The following is a 14,648-nucleotide window of genomic DNA, read 5'->3' as shown; positions in this document are numbered from 1 at the left end:
TCTAATGTATTTAAAATTATACGCATATTATCCTTAATTTGTCTTTTAGGTAAAAATCCATTCTGATCTGAATGTATAAATTCATTTAAGTATCTTTTAAGTCTGTTTGCAATAATTGATCCAAAAATGTTATAGTCAACATTTAACAAAGATATTGGCCTATAGTTCTTTACTTTTTGTGTATTAATCCCTTCTTTCGGTAACAGAGATATATAAGTTTCTGTCCAAGTATCCGGAATTTTAGCTTGTATAAATATTTCATTTATCAAATCCAAAAAGATAGGTCCAAATACCTCTTCAAATACCTTATAAACCTCGACTGGTAGTCCATCAGGTCCTCGGGCTTTACTGTTCTTTTGTTTCTTAATAGCTTCCGACAATTCCATCATTGTTGCCTTAGCATCCAATGTCTCCCTAATAGTTTCGGAAATTTTAAGTAGATTTGCCTTTTCTAAGTATTGACAAATTTTTTCATCCTCAATAACATCTTTTTTATATAATTTTTAGTAGAATTCCCATATTATTTCCTTTTCTTTATATTTTAATTCTTCTTCATCCTCTAAACACTTTATCCATTTTTTTCTCTATCTTTCCTTACTTTATAAGCCAACCATCTCCCTAGTTTATTCGCCTGTTCAAAAAAAAATTCCCTTGTTTTTTAAAAGTTTTTAGCTGTTTCCTCATTTTCCATCAAATTTAATTTGTGCTTCATCAAGTCCAAAGTTTCCTGAATTTCTATATTTTGTGGATCTAATTGTAAAGACTGTTCCAGTTCCTATGTCTCCTTTCGAGATCATTTTTATATCCAAAAAATTGTCTGTTTTGATTGCTTGTATAAGTCGAAACAAAACCTCTAAAATAGGCTTTAGCCGTGTCCCAAAGAATTTGTAAGGTAGTGTCTCCTGTTTTATTCTCTTGAAAGAAAAACGCCATCTCTTTCGTTATAAATAATTGAAAGTCTCTTTCTGGTAAAATTTCTCTCTTTAAAATCCATCTTGGTCTTTTTCTTTTACCTTTCTATTGTATAGTGATAGGATTATGATCCGCCCACACATTCGTTTCAATATCCACTTTTCCCATCTGTTTTGTTAATTCTAATGTAGTCCATATCATATCAATTATAGACCAAGATCGGTGTCTAGCTGAAAAATAAGTGTATTGTTGTTCTCTCTTATATCTATCTCTCCAAAGATCAGTCAGGTTCCATTCCTCTATCATATTAAAAAAGATTTTAGGAAGTATCCGTCTTTTTGTTTTATTTTGTTTGTTAGTCTTATAGTCCAATCCAATATTTCATATTGAATTAAAGTCTCCTAATATACAAATATTTTCATACTTTAATTCATTAATCTTTTTATGTAATCTTGTGTAGAATATTTCTTGATTATCATTTGGTGCGTAAATTGCAACCAATAAAGTATTTTGATTATTCATCTTTATTTCAACCATTAAAATTCTTCCTTCTTGATCAGAATATATATCTTTAGATTCTATATTCTTCTTAACATACATTGCCAATTCTCTTTTACTCTGATCAATTAATGAAATGTATAATTCTCCTAGAAATTAATTTTCCAAAAACTTTTTATGTTGATTTTTAATATGTACTTCTTGTAAGCAAATTTTGTCCATATTTAATTTTTAAATTTAGTAAATATTTTATTTCTCTTATTTGGTGCGTTAAGTCCATTAACATTCAATGAGATCCATTTAAACTGTTGATCCATATTTGTTAATTTTTTAATTTTTCCTATCTTAAGGCTTTTGTCTTTCTGTTGTTGATCTCATCATAACTCTTTTTCTCTTTTCCTTAACCGCTAGTTGTTTTTCAAATTCTCCTGCAATTGCAATATTTTCAAGTGGTAGTGATAGTATTGGTTCCCTCCCCCTTGCTGCCATGTCCAATAAATGTTCTTCAGTCAGTTCCGATAATCCTCCCTCTGCTAGTGATGGTTGGGCTGTTTCTGTTCCCTTTATTTTTACTTGTGGTTCTCTCTCACCTCGTCCTGTCTGTACAAAATTTTGTCTGAAGAATATCCCAGCCTTATTAACTGTATCCAATCTGTATCTTTTTCCTTGCCAAAACACGAAAATACCTTCCGGAACCAACCATCGGAAATTTACTCCTCTTTCATTAAGTTTTCTTATCAAAAATTGATATTATCTTCTTAGATCTCTCGCCTTCCTTGGCACTTGCTTCAAAACAATAATAGCAGTGTTTTGTTTTTCCCCTCTTCTTTTTTTTACATAAAAATAACACGAAAAAAGGAAGAATAAACAAAGGTCTTTAGAAAAAAAATATTTTACACTATCTTTGTCCAAAATTAACAGAAGTTCCAAACAAAACAAAAATCAGTAACCGCAGAATCTTAACTTTCCCACCAGATGGTCTTCTTATGGGGAATTCTTATGATAATTCTTATCAAGGTCATTGATAAGAGAACTTGGCAAAGACTTGGCATTTAAAATGTAGCTTTATCCGCTCACCACATCCACTAGATGGCAGCATTCTGCCCTCCCCCCAAAAATAATAATATAATATGAAACAGTCTACAACGTAAATATTTATAGATTCAAAAAATAGTCAAATAGTACTTCAACATTCTCAAGGAAAAACCTTCATCAACAAAAAGAATTTTTTCTTTTTATTACAAACTTTTTCCAGGCACTTCTTAATTGCAGTCCACTCCGGGAAAGGACATTATAAATCAATCACACACTTGCCACTGGAATGTGTAGGAGTCTCTTTCCCTCATTAATTGCAAGCATCAAAGTAAAAAATAAAGGCACTTCTCTCACATTACCTTCTTTCAAGTAGATTTTAGACCTAAGAAAAAAAAAAGCTCGTTCAGATGACTTCACTTGCAATTTTCTTCTTTGCTGCCGCACTTCACCATACTTAAGGTAATGTGAAACATACCTCCAGCAACAACTGGTCAAAAGGAACTGATTCCACCAGTGTTTTGCACCCACCCTGTGGATCTCCAGATTTTCCCCTCTCAATCCCAACCCTTCAAGTCAGGTTTAGTGCAGGAAAGCACCCCCAAATTGCCACAGAACGGCTGGCCTTCCCTTGAGCTTGGGAAAAAGCTGCCGACTCGCACAGACCAAGCCACGCCACCTGGAAAAACTCTGAGGTGTTGTTAAAAGTGTGCATGATCAATGTTTGTTAAAATGGATAATGATGGTAAAACAAATAATGCTCTCCAGTCAAGTGCAGCAACAATGTTAAGTCAGTGGTGGTGGATGAGCCTTTCCACGGTGACAAAAAATTTCTCAAGGGTCTTTTTTCACAGGCAGCTCTCACCTGCCCTCTCCATTTGTGTCCCTTTTAAATTTCCTCTGGAACCACCCTTTCCATCGGCCACTCTCACTGGCTGACTCAGTTGTAGTCTGGGGCTACTTTGAGCTTTTCTTCTCCTGCTCCAATCTGTTCCAATCTGTTCCAGTGCATCTTTGGCATTACCCTTCCCACTGGCCATCTTTGGCATTACTCTCACTGGCCAGCTCAGTTGTAGCCTGGGTTGTAGCGTGGGGCTCCATCCTCAAACACCGTACCTCCGCCATCAAACCACCAACCAACACCCGCTGCTCTCACCTGCCAGCGTTGGAGGGTAGAGTTCTTATTCTTGGCAGCCAGTTTGGGCTTTTCTTCTCCATCTCCAATCCGTTCCAACCCATAGCACTTGTCTAGTTGTTCTTACTGTCTGCCACAGTTCTCAACGTTAAGCATTCTTTAGTCTACTTCCAGCTCAGCGCGGTCACAATCACCATTTTCTGCTGCGGCTAGCCCGTATCTCTCAGAGACAAAAAGCAACAGCAGTCCAGTTTCCAAGGCTTGCTGCAATTTGTCAGATGCACCAATTCAGGGCTCCCAATACAAGAGTCACTGGTGTGGGTAGGTAGCAAGACCTGAGGGTAGTGGTCCTTGGTAATTTTTAACTTTGATCTTAATAATAATAATAATAATAATAATAATAATAATAATAATAATTATTATTATTATTATTATTATTATTATTATTATTATTTATTAGATTTGTATGCTGCCCCTCTCCGTAGACTCGGGGTGGCTCATAAACAGTTAAACCGTTGTCCTCAGCACTGCTGCCTCACTCGCCTCCTCTGCTGCCACCAGAACCAGAAATTGGAATGGGGGGGGGGGAGCAGACCAACTTCCTGTGATAAAAGAAGGCAGGTCAGGAATGGGGGGGAGTAGGCCAACTGCCTGTGATAGCAGAAGGCAGTAAGGAATTCTAATTACAATTAGAACTCCATAATTGGAATTCCAATATTGGTACTCTATTCTAGAAAACAATGATGAATTCCAGCCTTGTTAAGATTAAGTATTGGGAGAATATTAATCATATGAGCATTTCTGTAATATTTTGCATGTAGCTCATACATATTAATTAGGCTTTTTATTTCAATGGAGAATTTTCTTGCTGATAAGAAAGAGTGAAAACTAGTCTGTCTTTTTTAATGCCAAATTTAATTGTATGATTTACTTCATAGCTGTTGTTGACAATTGTCAACAGTAGAATTGGAATTATACAAAATATAGTTTTTCTGCATTCTTAAACATTTAGATAAATTAAATATTAAACATTTATTTGAAATCAATAATGTTGACAAATTTCATGAAAGAGAAAGTATGTAGCATTCATTTCAAATGTATTATGAAAAACAAGTACAGTATATAACAACAATGAAATTACACGGGAAAACAGAAAGGCTTAATAAAGCAATAATTATTATTTTAGGTTTAGAGTTTTATAAAAGAATTGAAAACATTAGTAACTTAAAAGTACCATAGGCAGATTTCCAGTATAATTTTGACTAAAATCTAATAAAAAGAATTATTCCACTGACTATATATGGTCTATGGCAATAAGATGCCCTGAGGAAAGAATAAAAATTAAACAGGTTCCATATTAATGAAGTTGTATCAACTTGACAAAGCAAAGTTTATAGAAATAATGTAGCAGAAAAGGAATACAATGCAATAGAGCTGCAACCTCATAATCACTTTGCTGGAGCAGTGCTTCTAATATGACACATCACATTAAATAGCACTCATACTGCAAGGGCTTTTTACAACTCTGAGAAATCTTAAGGCACAATGTTTATTCGTTTTCTTTTTTCTTTTTAGTCCCCCCCCCATTGTTTTTATCCCTTGCATACAATGATCTAGTAAACAGGACTTCAAGGGGAAGCACAACATATAGAAATGATAATTGGAATTATGTTTTAATATTAGTTTTAGTGCCTTGAATAAAAAATATTTATTGAATCATTTCAAAAAGTAATTATTTTCTATGGTGACCACTATATGTGACAATTAGTCAATTTTGCCATGAATTGTCTTCCTCAAAAAATAATCAAGACTCTGTCTTACCTGATGATTGAGCCATGAACAAGGAATTTCAGGCCGTCCCCTGTCCCTCAAAACATTGTCCTTCATGCTTTCTACACAAGGATGTTCTCGCACTTTTGAACCAAATGGTGGCTCATAGTCTTTCACCTCTACTAGGAAAATAAGCAAAAATGAAGACACTTGGTTAGACTAAGCAGATTAAAATTGAGATGTTTGTGTTGGCCTCTCCTTGATAAAGTAGAATCTGATGCTGGCACCTTGATCTTTATGTTCTGAATTGAGTATTGTATTACATTTACTGTTTCTGAGCCTCACATTTTACCAATATTTATCATTGTTGTTTATCTGAGAAAAATATTGAAAAATACAGTGGAAGGTATGGGTGCACTTTCTGAAATGTAAAGCTTTACCCTGTAATAAGTCTTAAATTATTCTGATGATCTCTATTCCAAGAATACAAAAATAAGATCAATAGATAGTAAAACCCCAAACTTTTCAAGAACTTGAGAGAGTTTTCTTTCTTATTCTTATTTGCTGAAAAGTTAAAAAGATAATTAGAAAAATCAAATAAAACTAAACTCTAATAATAGAGCAAGCCAAGGTATAATTCTTATTAGATTCCAAATGAAATTCAAACCAACTCATTCCTCATCCATAAATCATTACAATTTCCTGTGAGGTCTTAAATGATTTGAGATATATGCTGAAGTATTTTTTTTCTTCAAGTTATTGCTAGATAACACTGGAGCAGACATGAAGACTGAACTAAGACAGTTGGAACCACAGGAAGGCAAGGGTGGACTGTATGCAAGAATATATATTTATATATATTCTCAAAGCATTACATTGTGTGCTTCATGGCAGCTGAAGTAAAAAAAATGAGTTTTGAAACATCAATTCAAAGCTTCACTGCAAGCCTTATAATAGATTTCTTCAAAAGCCAGAGCTTTATTTGTTTGCTATTTATATTTTTGCCAACAAAATAAATGAAACAGGGTGAAAAAATGGCAAAAGAAATTAAAGGCAACACCAGGGGCAATCCAGATTTCATTTCTGTTGTGGCTGTTGGTGAAATCTGACAAGTTTAGGCAGCGTTCATGACAAACTTAGATACATTCATATCACATGCAAAAGTTGACTAGCTTTTGTTGTAGGGTTTTTTGTTCTTTGTATGTGTTGTGAAAACCAGGCCTATTTTTTTAATTTATATTTTAATTGTTGTGTGAATCCAAAAAAATGTTAAATTCAATAATTAAGGACAACACTGCCGCACTGTTGATTAAAATGCATTATTCATAATGCTGGAATGATATAAAAATGCAGCTCAGCATTATTTGTTATATTTATACCATGCCTGTATTATTTTTACCAATAACACAAGGCGGCAAACACACACCTTTCTCCTGATGATATCTACTTAGTATTTTAAATATGTAGGTATCTACTTAGTATTTTAGATATGTTTTTCCCTAGTCCATTTATAAATGTTAGGATCTGAATCAAGGAACATGTTAATTAATATAGATGATTTTATAGAGAACCCCTAGAATATATAGGCATCTTCTAGGAAGAAAATGATTTGTCTTGTCTTTCAAACTCTGTATAGCAGAGTTTTATTTATTTTTAACAATAAAAATAATTATGTATTTATAACAACAAAATGCTATTTATAGAATTGTTTCAGAATTTTGTGGATTGTCATGTATTGCTCTTGCCAAATGATAAAACAGGAGTAGGAACTTAGAATGAGCAGAGGCCTCAATCTGAGAGGCAAATTAGGTTTGTGTTCTAAACAGCATGAAAGTTGTACTTGAAATATTTACAGACAAGCACAAACCATAAATTAATACACTCATGTCATTACTTCTGGGATTGTGATAATTGGACTGATTCCTGTGTTGGGAGGGAAAACTAAGAAAAAGGAGAGCTGGCTTCTGAGTTTGGCAATGAAGAAAGAAGTGAAAACAAGCAGGAACTGAAATGGAGAGATGTATGATGGCATAGTTCAGGCGGAAAAATGAAAAGAGAAGATGGATCTGTCTAGAGATATATACACAGTAACGCAGGAGGACTATATAAGATATCAGAATATAATGTGGAAATTAAGGAACCAGATAAATGACAAAGACATGTTTGTAGAAAACAATAGTTTTACTCTTTAATGCAAAATATCTTCTGCTTCAGTCTTCTATATATAGGAACTTTACATTATTTATTTATTTTATTTATTTATTTATTTATTTATTTATTTATTGGATTTGTATGCAACCCCTCTCCATAGACTCGGGCGGCTCACAGCAATAATAAAGACAATGTAAAAACAAATCTAATAATTTAAAAAACACTAAAAACCCCATTATTAAAAGCAAACATACACACAAATATACCATGTATAAATGGATAGGCCCGGGGGAGATGTCTCAGTTCCCCCATGCCTGACGACAGAGGTGAGTTTTAAGAAGTTTAGGAAAGGCAAGGAGGGTGGGGGCAGTTCTAATCTCCGGGGAGAGCTGGTTCCAGAGGGTCGGGGCCGCCACAGAGAAGGCTCTTCCCCTGGGTCCCGCCAACTGACATTGTTTAGTCGACAGGACTCGGAGAAGGCCAACTCTGTGGGACCTAACCGGTTGCTGGGATTCGTGTGGCAGAAGGCAGTCCCAGAGATATTCTGTTCTGATGTCATGAAGGGCTTTATAGGTCATAACCAACACTTTGAATTGTGACCGGAAACTGATCGGCAACCAATGCAGACTGCGGAGTGTTGGTGTAACATGGGCATACCTGGGGAAGCCCATAATTGCTCTCGCAGCTGCATTCTGCACGATCTGAAATTTCCGAACACTTTTCAAAGGTAGCCCCATGTAGAGAGCATTACAGTAGTCGAACCTCGAGGTGATGAGGGCATGAGTAACTGTGAGAAGTGAGTCCCGGTCCAGATAGGGCCGCAACTGGTGCACCAGGCGAACCTGGGCAAACGTCCCCCTCGCCACAGCTGAAAGATGGTTCTCTAATGTGAGCTGTGGATCAAGGAGGACACCCAAGTTGCAGACCCTCTCTGAGGGAGTCAATAATCCCCCCAGGGTTATGGACGGACAGATGGAATTGTCCCTGGGAGGCAGAACCCACAGCCACTCCGTCTTATCCAGGTTGAGTTTGAGTCTGTTAACACCTATCCAGACCCCAACAGCCTCCAGGCACCAGCACATCACTTCCACTGCTTCATTGACTGGACATGGGGTGGAGATGTACAGCTGAGTATCATCAGCATACTGATGATACCTCACCTCATGCCGCTGGATGATCTCACCCAGTGGTTTCATGTAGATATTGAATAGCAGGGGGGAGAGGACCGACTCCTGAGGCACCCCACAAGGGATTAACCTAGAGGTCGACCTCTGACCCTCCACTAACACCGACTGTGACTGACCGGAGAGGTAGGAGGACAACCACTGGAGAACAGTGCCTCCCACTCCCAACCCCTCCAGCCAGTGCAGAAGGATACCATGGTTGATTTTATTTATTTATTTATTTATTATTTAGATTTGTATGCTGCCCCTCTCCGCGGACTCGGGGTGGCTCACAACAAGGCATAAACAAATCGTAACAAATCCAAATAAATTTAAATATTTTAAAAAGTTTAAAAAGAACCCCAATATACTAACAAGCACACAAACATACCATACATAAATTGTACATGCCCGGGGGAGATGTTTCAGTTCCCCCATGCCTGATGGCAAGGGTGGGTTTTAAGAACTTTACGGAAGGCAGGGAGAGTAGGGGCAGTTCTAATCTCCGGGGGGAGTTGGTTCCAGAGAGTCGGGGCCGCCACAGAGAAGGCTCTTCCCCTGGGGCCCGCCAACCAACATTGTTTAGTTGACGGGACCCGGAGAAGGCCCACTCTGTGGGACCTAATCAGTCACTGGGATTTGTGCGGCAGGAGGCGGTCTCGGAGGTATTCTGGTCCAATGATGGTATCGAAAGCCGCTGAGAGGTCAAGAAGCACCAGGATAGAGGATAATCCCCTGAACCGGGCCCGCAAGAGATCATCCATCAACGCAACCAAAGCAGTTTCCGTGCTGTAGCCGAGCCTGAAACCTGACTGTTGAGGGTCTAGATAATCAGCTTCTTCCAAGGACCGCTGGAGTTGGAGCGCCACCACCTTCTCAACAACCTTCCTCATGAAGGGAAGGTTGGAGACTGGCTGATAGTTGTTAAGAATGGCTGGGTCCAGAGAAGGCTTCTTGAGGAGGGGGCGCACAAGTGCCTCCTTGTAGGGATGCGGAAAGGACCCCCTCCTCAAAGAAGCGTTGACAATCTCCTGGACCCAGCTCCGTGTCACCTCCCTGCTGGCCGAAACCAGCCAGGAGGGACACGGATCCAGTAAGCAGGTGGCAGAACTCACAGCTCCAATGGCCTTGTCCACTTCATCAGGTGTCATCAGATCAAACTCTTCCCAGACAGGTGGACAAGTACGAGCCCCAGTCACCTCGACTGACTCGTTGTCAGTCGACTCTGTTATCCAATTGGACTCGAGGTCCGCCCGGATCCGAGCGATTTTATCAGCAAAAAATGTGTTAAAATCCTCGGCACTACTCTGCAAGGGCTCCCCAACTCTCCCCTGGTTACAAAGGGAGCGGATCACCCTAAACAGAGCGGCCGAGCAGGATTCCGCTGATGCAATCAAGGCGGCATGATTCGCGCATCTTGCGCCTTGAGCGCCACTTTGTAAGTCTTAATATGAGCTCTTACAAGTGTTAGATTGGATTCGGACTTACTCTTCCTCCATCGCTTCTGTAGACGTCTCTTCTGGCGTTTCAACTCCTGGAGCTCCTCGTTGAACCATGGAGCTCTACGGGGTCTAGTGCCGTGGAGAGGTCACAACGGAGCAATCCGCTGCAGACTTGTTCCAAGCCTCAGCAAGAGACTCCGCCGAACTGTGGACGAGTGCATCTGGAATAACCCCAAGCACCCTCTGGAAGCCCTCTGGGTCCATCAGGCATCTGGGGCGGGACTGTCTAATCGGTTCCACCTCCCTGCAGGGAAGGACTAGAGCCAGGAGGTCAAGCCGTAATATTAGCTATATTCCGTTTACTTACAAGTAGATACTCAACCAATCCAGGTTAGAAGTAGATACTAAACCAATCCAGGTTTCTAGTAGATACAAACCAATCCAGGTTTGTTCGTATCACTATCACTACTCTACTCAATATTTAACTCACGCTCAAACTGCTCCAGCCAGACAACAACCACCATCGACAGCAAAAAACCCACAACGGAATGGTGAAGTTGATCTGCATCTTATAATGCCCTGGGCCTATCAGGTTGCAGTTCACACTCAACGGCTCAGCATTAGCATGCTTACATCTATCTTTTACATTATATGGTAATACATTCTACTTTTCACCTTATATGTACTACAATAAAATATCAACCAGGATTGCTAAGCCTGACACCCCTTCTGATATTTTATTGAACAAACATTCATTTGTTCCACCATTTTACAATGCTTTACATCTGACTCTATGTAATACAATTTTAACATTCCATTTTTAATAATCTCTTGTACATTTTCATCCTTGCTTTCATACATTCCATTTCTGCAAGATAAATACATGTCTGTGAATCTTCAAACATTGGTATGGATATTGTAATTTTTTCTCCAAAATTCTTTAGCAGTTGATCAATCCAGATCACTTCACAGCAAACGTCAGACAATTCTGCATATTCAGCCTCCGCCGTCGACAAACTGATTGATGTCGGCTTCCTTGACTTCCATGTTATCAAAACATTCTCATATAATATAATTAAACTTGTACATGATTTTCGATCAGTTAAACTAGCAAATGAACTACCCACCATACATTGCATAGTGCCATTTTGCTTCAGTTCAATCTTTAAACCATATGTTGCAGTCCCCTTTAAGTATCTTATTACTGTTTTCAAACCTTGCCAATCTTTCACAGTTGGTTTTGATATCTTTCTACTTAACACCCCGATTGTGTAAGATATATTGGGTCTATTAAAATTGGCTACATGCAACACACTTCCAGCCACTGATCTGTACAAACCTGGTTGACTAAACATTTCATTACATTCCTGTTTGTTGAAGTCAACAACCATCAGTCTTGACAACTTTTGTTTGCATTACCCTTTATTACATACACAAACACTAACCATGCTCCATGTGCAGCACATTGCTACCATTGCCCATTGCCTTGGAAATCAACACATACACATAAGTATCAAATATCCTTAAATGGTCTAACCGAGGAGCTTTCTTAAACAACATATAATATGGAGTTTGTTTAACAGTAGAACTCCATGTCCTATTTAGCATATATGTTGCTGTCATAATTGCTTCTCCCCAAAAACTGAAATCTAAATTTGCATCAGGAAGCATTGTATCACGGATTGTATTAAATATTCCTATCCATTTCTCTACCATTCCATTCTCTGCCGGAGAATGAGGATTTGTTAACCTCTGAACAATACCCTTGCTTTTCAACCAACGTTTGAAGTTATATGAGATAAATTCACCATTTCTGTCAGTTTGTAACTTCTTTACTTCCTTAAACTGACGTTCAACCATCGTCACCCATTCTTTGAACTTCTGGAATCCTTCACTTCAACAAAATACAATATGAATACCTCTTGTAGTCATCCACCAACACAAATACATATTTTGCACCTCCTTGGCTTTGTTTGAAAGGTCCTGACAGATCACCACGCACTAACTCAAATGGTTTATGTGTTACTCTATTGCTAAACTTAAGAACAGGACATCTCTTCCCTTTAATCTTCTGGCAAACTGCACATTCTAAATAATGATTACATTTCTTTACTTTCAGTACACATATTTCCAACATTTTCTTCAATGCCCCCAAATTAACATGCCCCAGAATCCTATGAAAATAGTGAATACACTTGTCATGCATAGGTACATTTTTTATATGTTACATTGCCAATGTTATCCTTGTCATTCATGACATACAATCTATCATTTACCATTCTTTCAGCACACACAATACCATCTTTTATAATTGTACATTTCTGTTTATCAAAATTAATCATGTAACCATCATCTGTTAACCTTCCACACTTAATAAACAAAACTTTAACTTTGAAACACAAAGTACATTGTTTACAGTCTTGTTCAAACAAGAAATAAACACAGACCAAACTAATTTTACTTTAGAAGTGTTTCCATCCGCTAATATTACGTTTTATCTAAGATGCTTTTAAACCATCATTTAGTAAAGATTCACAATTTATAATATGCTTCGAAGAAGCTGAATCTAGAATCCAAACTGCCTTGTTCTGTTTCTTCTTTGCTGACACAATATAGGCTGCATCTTTATTTACTTTAATTCCACCCCCTTTCTTGGCATTAATATGTGGTTTACTTTTAGTTGGACAATTCTTTACAATGTGTCCTTCCTTTCCACACTGGTGGCACCATATTACAGCAAAAATCCCTTCATCTTTTTCATCTTTAATAATGCTTTCCAACTGACTCTCTTTATCACAAAGTCTCTGCATGGTCCATCAACTTTGACATTACAGGACGTTTCTGGCATGCTTTGCAAGCTTAAGACAAATGGCTCCCAACTTTTATCTAAAGAAGATAACAGGATATAAGTCTCCTGCTCTTCCAGAAATATCAGTCCATGATTTTTCAACTCTGCAAACAAACTCTGTATTTTATTGATGTGTTCACTAACACATCTGTTTGGCTGCAATTTCAAGTTGTACAACTGTCTGTGTTAAGATGACTTTTGCCCCGGCTGTTTCATTCTGAAACAGATCCTTTAACCTTTGCCAAGTTTTGTGGGCATTTCCTGTCGGTCTTATGTTAACCAGTTGAATGTCTTCAAGAGTTAACATTAACGTGGTCTTGGCTTTCTCAATCGATATTCTTTGAGTTGGATCCCCCTGTGCAGGTGGCATTACAAAAATGTCCCATAAGTCTTCTCTTACTAACAAGCTTTGTACCTTTAAGCTTCAGGCATGGTAATCCATTCAGCTTCTCAAAAGATAAAGCAGCTATTGAGAATGCCATGTTTACTGTTTATTCTTTTGCTATCAGAAGTCTAATTCAACATAATGTTCATCTCTCATGGCAACTGCTTCTTCTTTCCTATTCTTTCATGTTTCTTCCAATCCTGGATACACCAATACTGGCTATTTCTGGTTCTGCCACTTCTGACTACCCTGGTTCAGTCCTGACTTAGTTAAGGCCTGGCTTGTTTACTTGCCTGGCTCTGTACTTCAGCTGTGGAGTAAGCCTGGTTCTGGGTCTGGGCCCATAATCTGTCGGTATATATACAGAGTAATGCAGGAGGACTAGGTAAGATATCAGAATATAATGTGGCAATTAAGGAACCAAGTAAATGACAAAGACATGTTTGTAGAAAACAATAGTTTTACTCTTCAGTGCAAAATATCTTCTGCTTCAGTCTTCTACATACAGGAACTTTACATTAAGTATAATCAGCTTATTTACAAGTAGATACTCAATCAATCCAGGTTACAAGTAGATACGAAACCAATCCAGGTTTCTAGTAGATACTAAACCAATCCAGGTTTCTTCGTATTACTATCACTACTCTACTCAATATTTAACTCATGCTCAAACTGCTCCAACCAGTAAACTAATAACCACCATCAACAGCACATAACCACAAGGAAATGGTGAAGTTGATCTGCATCTTAGCCCTAGCCCAATCAGGTTGCAGTTCACACTCAACGGCTCAGCATTAGCATGCTTACATTCTATCTTTTACCTTATATGGTAATACATTCTACTTTTCACCTTATATGGTACTACAATGAAACGTCACCCAGGATTGCTAAGCCTGACAGGATCATCACAGGAAAAAACAGAGGGGGCGGAGCCTGGTGCCTGAGGTGACATGACGGCTTTTCCAGGGCTCTGGGTTAGCCTGTCAAACTACAGCTGTTTATGAGTCCATTTGAGGACTGATCCTGATCTGGAGGGTCAGGTGAGAGAGGGGAGTTTCTGGTGAATCCACAGGATATCGCAAAATCCTGCTGGTAGCTAGTCCCGATTTACAGCTGTCCGGAGGTGTTAAACCACCCATAGCCTCAGGATGTTTTTTTCTGATAGTAGAGAGGCTCTAATGAGATGAAAGATTCCATCTGAGTGAGATCATTTTCTTTTGTTTTAAACCTTATTATTTTGGAAAGAAAAAAATATAACTGAAGTTGCTTTTACTATATTTCTTTTTCAAGATTTTGTGAGAAGAGATGCGAG

At 38.0% G+C, this 14,648-nt stretch overlaps 1 protein-coding gene across 3 annotated transcripts in view; it reads right to left on the bottom strand.

Annotated features, from left to right (window-relative positions):
- TGFBR2 (transforming growth factor beta receptor 2) overlaps positions 1-14,648 on the bottom strand; it is a 160,919-nt gene that overhangs the window by 15,269 nt on the left and 131,002 nt on the right. For 2 of the 3 annotated variants that reach the window (XM_070727290.1, XM_070727292.1), the window contains one exon: positions 5,399-5,529. In XM_070727290.1, the coding sequence (XP_070583391.1) occupies positions 5,399-5,529 (131 nt within the window). The remainder of the gene's footprint in view (positions 1-5,398; positions 5,530-14,648) is intronic. The other variant, XM_070727291.1, reaches the window with a different exon arrangement.

Source organism: Erythrolamprus reginae, chromosome Z (genome assembly GCF_031021105.1).
Source record: "Erythrolamprus reginae isolate rEryReg1 chromosome Z, rEryReg1.hap1, whole genome shotgun sequence".
Taxonomy (NCBI): domain Eukaryota; kingdom Metazoa; phylum Chordata; class Lepidosauria; order Squamata; family Dipsadidae; genus Erythrolamprus; species Erythrolamprus reginae.
This window is presented reverse-complemented; position numbering and strand designations above follow the sequence as displayed.